Source organism: Corvus kubaryi, unplaced genomic scaffold (assembly GCF_017639235.1).
Source record: "Corvus kubaryi isolate FWS band 111438036 unplaced genomic scaffold, C.kubaryi_AGA036_p1.0 78, whole genome shotgun sequence".
NCBI classification, from domain to species: domain Eukaryota; kingdom Metazoa; phylum Chordata; class Aves; order Passeriformes; family Corvidae; genus Corvus; species Corvus kubaryi.
The window spans coordinates 5,664,297-5,670,476 of NW_024582065.1; the positions used below are offsets into that span (position 1 = coordinate 5,664,297).

The 6,180-nt window shown below is 50.5% G+C and overlaps 1 protein-coding gene across 4 annotated transcripts in view; it reads right to left on the reverse strand.

The window, feature by feature from the left end:
* PTGES (prostaglandin E synthase) overlaps positions 1 to 6,180 on the reverse strand; it is a 31,766-nt gene that overhangs the window by 14,705 nt on the left and 10,881 nt on the right. For 2 of the 4 annotated variants that reach the window (XM_042052049.1, XM_042052048.1), the window contains exon 2: positions 1,045 to 1,245. In XM_042052049.1, coding sequence (XP_041907983.1) covers positions 1,045 to 1,152 — 108 coding nt within the window. In that variant the 5' untranslated portion in view covers positions 1,153 to 1,245. Of the gene's footprint in view, positions 1 to 1,044; positions 1,246 to 1,571; positions 2,081 to 6,180 lie in introns of those variants that run through there. The other 2 variants (XM_042052050.1, XM_042052046.1) reach the window with 2 other exon arrangements.

The window sequence follows — 6,180 nt, forward strand, 5'->3', positions numbered from 1 at the left end:
GCTGGCAGAGAGCTTGCAGACACAATGTGGCCTCCAAAAGATAACCAGGACTGACAGATTAGAGAATATTCCCTGGCTGGCTTTTTGGCAGTGGGACTGTGTGGCTTTCCCATGGGGAAATGGGATCCTACACTAATAAAGTTACAAATGAAAATAATTTGTGCAAGCTCCCCACCTATGCTCAGAAGCTGTTCCTCAGGGACCTACTTACATCTGACAGTTTCATTTTACAGCCTGGAAAGGGCCCTGGTGCTTTCTTTAATTATGTTACAAGTCCAAACTGTCCCAGGGCTGGAGCATCATTTAGAATCACAAGGGGAGAAGACAAATCATCAGTTACAATGATGCCACAGCACAGGGCATTTGTATTCTATCTGAGAGCAAAAATGTCTCCCTCTCACTCTACTGACGCAGTCAGAAACTCCTTAAATACTTTAAAACAGATTTTACAGATAGCTGAGTTTTACCAGGAGTTGGGGTGAGGGTGATAAAAATCCAGTTAGCCCCAGCTCCTGATGGCAGCTGGTCCTCCCTGTATTTTCCCCCCGACCAAGAACCATTTCCTCCAGCAATTGTTTTATTCCCCACGACTTGCTGCTCTCCTGGAGCATTCCCATAGCCAGTCAGCCTCCAAAAGCTCAAAAGCTTTCTGCTACATTGTAAGAAAAAAGACCATTGCAATGATTTCTTCTTAAACCTTTTTTTTTCTTTCTTCTCCTTTTCTTCCAGACCCTGCAAATTAACTGTAAACAGACTATTTCTAGAAGCATCTCACCTGCTTGGCATTTTAGATCTGATTATTATTTAGATTAGGTTTCCAAAATTATAAACATCAAGCTACAGATGGTAGAAACAAACAAAAAGGGTCAAGGAGAAGTGAGATATTTATCTGCCGCAGCTATGAAACAAGTTTTGCTTTTAACTTAAGTCAAAGAAAACTCAGCTTCCTTAGGAAAATTTTGTTGAACTCTAGAGGAATAAAAAAACAAAGAAAAAACACAGAAACCCAAGCAAAGGGAGAAGGAAAATGAATCTGGATCTTACCTTCTTTCTGAGTCTCACTTGCCCCGTAATGATGGCAACGACATACATTTTTAAAATCAAAATTGTGCTGTAGAACGTAAATGACAGGAACACTTTATTTTCCATCATTTTGAGAAAACGTGCTGCTCGGTCGCTTCAGCACCCAAAGCCAGGGGAGATCTTGGGCTGCGAGAGAGCCCCGCAGGAGAGAAGCAGGAACAGCTGCGTTTAAACACAACACAAATCTTCTCATTTTTCAGTGAAAGCCCAGCCAGCCCCTGTACCCCCCGCCAGGCTGCTGGGACAGTAAGGAAAGCCCAGCCAGCACATGCAACAGGCTTCCTCTGCTCCTCACACCCTGCCACCACCAGCTCCCTGCGGATCAGCTGCCCCGAGCCAGGACACAGCACCCTCAGGGGGGGCTGGCCACAGCTCGACCTCCGACCTCTCTAAACCAGCCCACCACGATCCCCCGTCCCGCCTCCCGGCGTGTGCCCCGACAGACGGAGCCGCACGGAGCATCCGTCGCCCAGCCGGGCACTGCTCACCCGCAGACCGAAGCTCCTCAGCCGCCGAAGGAGGAGGTCGGAAGAAGGTGAGCGCCTGCTTCAGCCTCGTCCAGCCCTTGCGCCCAGTCCCCCGTGGCTGCGCTTCCAGTCCCGCCCAGTGCAGTGAGCACTCCCATGCAGAGGCAGCCAGCCCTTTCCTACAGGTCCACCTGCCGAGGGATGGACGGGGGACAGAGCTGTCCCTTGGCCCACCAGCGCCCACCACCCGGGAGCCTGCGCTGCTCCCGCCCCCCCGGCTGGGAGGGGAGCCCCGGGAATGACCAGCCTGGAACACAACCAGGCAGGTCCTGGACCGCAAAGCCCCAAAACTGCAAGAAGTGAAGAGCCGCCTGCCCGCCCCAAAGTCAGCTCGTCCTGGTTTTCTCCGAGAGGATGAACCAAGGCAGCCAGATGTAATTTTGTCCTTGGTTTAGAAAGTGCCATGTGAATTTGGAGCTGGCTTTTCCTCAGCCATCAAACATTGTGGAATAAAGAGTGGGATCGGAGCCTCTGCAGGCAAACTTAACTCCTTCTCCCCCAGTGCTAGCAGCAGCAAACCTCAGTGAGCCAGAGGTGTGGGGGCTGACAGGAGCTCTCCAAGTTTATTAGAGTGGAAGGGCTGAATTTGATGTTCATTTCCTTAACACAGAAAAAAAGGGGAAAAAAAGGGAAAAAAATACTTAAATACTTCTTTCAGGAAAATAGAAAATTCTTTGCATTTGCCTCTGAATCTTCCTCATGGCCATTCTGCCCTGGTGCTGCAAACCCAAAGACACTGCACTGCTCAGTGCAATGCTCTGGCTCAGCCCCACGACATCTGAGTGTGCAGGTGGAACCACAAAGCAGTGAGCAAAGCACAAAGCAAAGCTGGATGTGCAATGCAACCCGCGGTGCAAGCATAGAAACTGGATGTAGCTCCTGCGGCCTGTGTTGCCATGGCAGGGGGGGCGAATGTGGCATGGAGGCCATGTGGTCTAGTTTTTCTACCTGATACCCAGAAAAGTTTTGACAAACCAAAACCTCCTACCAAGAAATATTTTGTACAACATGCCCACAAACAACGGAAGATTTGATCACAGTTGGCAGCACTTTGCACCGTAGTGGTTAATAAGGTGTAAAAGCTGCCCAGTTTCATATCTAACTGGCAGATAAGAATTTTACTTGAAATTCCAGGAACAGTTTGACAGATTTGTCCTCCTCTCCCGCCCCAGAAGGGTCATCTTTTGGTAAGTCTTGTGTCCTCAGATATGCTGAGTGTTAACCTGGGAAATTAAGATTGTGATTGCCATTGTATTGTTAGTGCTCTATAACACCACTTTGCCGTTCAGGCATTTATCATGGGCAATCCATAAGAACCATATATGTTGCATTCAATAAATTGTGCTATTCCTGAACCCAGCTGGCTCTCTTGAATGTGGCCAGACCTATAGTTCACAGACTATTCGTGCGCCTGGCATGGGGCCTTAAAGTTACATTTTTTCAACAGTGCAGAGAGCCTTTGAAAACCCCAAGCACTTGGTTTTTCAAGGGGGAGGTGCTTGCAGTTGGTCACCACCTCCCTGGCGTCGGGGAGGCTGCAGAACAAGTCCTGGCACAGCCCAGCATGGAGCTCCACGGCCTCTGGCAGGCTGCTTCCCTGGGGGTGGGAGTGGGGACACCAGGACATGCAGCAGCCATGTGGATTCAGACTCTGGTAAGAGCTGGGGTGTTCACCAGCAAACTACATCCAAACCCACCCACATATGCCTGGAGCTCGGCAGGGTATTATAAACACCATAATGCCAAGTATAAGTAGATGGTGGCAAAAGCCACATCCCAAACACTGCTCCCTCCCATCCCTCTTCTCCACAGCTGATAGGGATCACCCCATAACAGAGAAGACCTCAGTGCCCAAGGACTGGGGTTATGGAGGGCCAGACCAGCCCCACAGCATGGATGAGACTTTCTCTAGCAGCTCCTTCTCCCAGGAGCCTGGAGAGGGCAGGCAGCCAGACCCTTCACCAATCCATCACACCCTCCATCCAGCAGCTCCAGTTTTTACCAGCTGAGGATCCAGTCCACGGGGTCTTCGGCAGTGGAACCTTTTTCCTTCATGCACCTTCTTCCCCTCCCGAGGCAGCCAACACCTCGCTGGGCAGCAGGAATATGCACCTGCAGACAAGCCAGGACTCCTCCTGCCAGCCAGCCAGACTTCTCCTCCTTGGCATCGTTCAAACACTGGCAAGGAGCCCTAGACAATTTGCACCAGCAACTGGCACAAATTTACATTGAATGGAGAGATCAAGAAGCACACCTTGTTTAGGGATAAGGCCTCTGGGCAAACTCAGGTGTGGATGTGTTAATTTTTAAAAAGGTTTTTTTTCTGTGTGTTTATGCATTTCAAACCCTTTCCCTGTTACACAGAGTGGAACCCCAGTGTGGAGGGTTATGGATGGGGATGAGGAGCAGAAGATGACTGCAAAGGCAGGTGTAATGCTCCTGGGATCCCAACTCCTTTTCAGTTTACCAAGTTCAGGGGTCTCATGCTGGGTAGGACACATCCACACTTGCACCTTCCTGGCTTTTAGGATCCAAGGCAATGCAGCTGCCAGAAGTGTGTTCAACCATCCCATTAATCCATGTGGAAGCAGGCTGTTAATAGTTTGATCCTCCTCCACAGATCACATCCTGCCGGGACAGAGCCCTTGCCTGAAGGAGACCAGGTCCTAAGGGCAGTATGTCTTTAAACTACAAGTCATGCCTTAAAACCTTGAGCATGAGAGGTCTCAACCCAGGACAAGGTCTACCTAAACCAAACACCGCTAGCCAAAACCACCGCTTTTTTAAAATGAGAAATTATTAATAAAAATCCATGTGAGGCTTTGAAGGATTAGGTTGTCAGGTTAGACTGACCCCAGGAGCTGTAGGGAAAAAACGGAGCATTTTGCTGGAGGAGGAACTGAACTGTAGGAGGCAGAAGGAATGAAAAATTCATGGGAAGTGCTCAAGAAAAATACTGAAAAATAGAAGCCTGTAAGAGCAATTCTGCTTTGAAAAGATTATGGACTAAAAATCACCCTCGATTCCCACCCAGGTTATTTATTTGACCAACTGAATTATGCTACAGTATTGTGACTACATTTTTTCACCCCTGCTATGCTGGGGAATTTCCTGGCAGCAGCAAAAGGAGAGAGTTGGTTCAGTGGAGCACTGGCATGTCTGCTGGGGTGGCACAGCCTGGGCTCCACCCTGATCCCAAAGGGAAGCCGACACTTCGTGCAATTACTGCTCAGATTCCCCAGAATTTTCCCGAATGCAATTACATCCCACAGCTGGGGCTAAGCAAAGAGCCCGAGGGGACTGCTCCAGGCTGGAGAAGACAGGCAGGTGGGTGGCACTTCTCCAGCTTCCACATACTAGTGGAGAAGGCACAGAGCCCAGCTGGGATTTTGCTTGCCCTGAGCCCACAGCTCAGCCCAGGAGCTGAGCCACATTCCCAGCTTGTTCCAGTGCTACCGTGGACACTGGTGCCCTCTTCCTCTGCCATTTCTTCCTGCTGCTCCCAGCACAAAGCCTTGGAGCCTGCACACTCCAGTGATCACCTGCCCGTGGCTGCACCCACCCTGGGAAACCCAGCTGCCAAGGGAGGCTGTGCTGTGCTGGCTCATCAAACACTATGACTTTTCAAGTAAAGGCATGAGCGTTTTAGCTGTTTATTAGCGAGAAGGGTGCTCCACCTGCATTCCCTCCTTAGTCTGCACAAAAGCTCTCACCACCATGACGCACCTTCTTCCATGGATCTGTGAAATCCTGTTGCTTCACCTGTAGCTCCCTCTCCCCAGACTCCTGGGCTCCTCATGCTTGTTTCAGCGAGCAGAACACAGAAGATACTGCACAGTCAGTAACAAGTGGTTACCAGCATCTCTGGCCTCCAGCATTAGCATCTGTTGTGGTTTGACACTGGCCAAACGCCAGGCACCCATGAGAGTCGCTCACTTGCCCTCCCCTGCCACAGATGGGCAGAGGAGAGAGAAAATTAACAAAGGGCTCACGAGTTGAGATTAGGACCGGGAGAAAACACTCCAAGGACAAAACAGGCTCAGCTTAGAGGTACAAAGTGAATTTATTACTAACAAAATCAAAGGAAGATAATGAGGAGTAAAGCAAGCCCTTAAAACACCTTTTCTTCCCCCAACCCCTCCCTCCTACCAACCAACAGCACAGGCAGACAGGGCATGGGGGTTTGGTCAGTTCATCACCCAAGATTTTATTCCGCTGCTCAGGGAGAGGAGTCATTCCCCTGTGAGACCATGGGGTCCCTCCCATGGGAGACAGTTCTCCATGAACTTCTCCAGCATGGGTCCACTCTCACAAGCAGCAGTTTTCTCAAAACTGCTGCAACATGAGTCCCTCCCACAGACAAACACTCCTCCTGAAACTGCTGCACCGTGGGTCGCTCTTCCACAGGGTGCAGTCCTCCAAAGCCAGGCTGCTCCAGCCTGGAAGCAGGGCACTCTCTCTCCACCAGGTCTCCCACTGGATCACAGCCTCCAGACATCCATCCACTCTGGTGTGGGCACCTCCCCCAGGGGCTGCGGGTGGATCTCTGCATCCCCCGTGGATCCCCAGG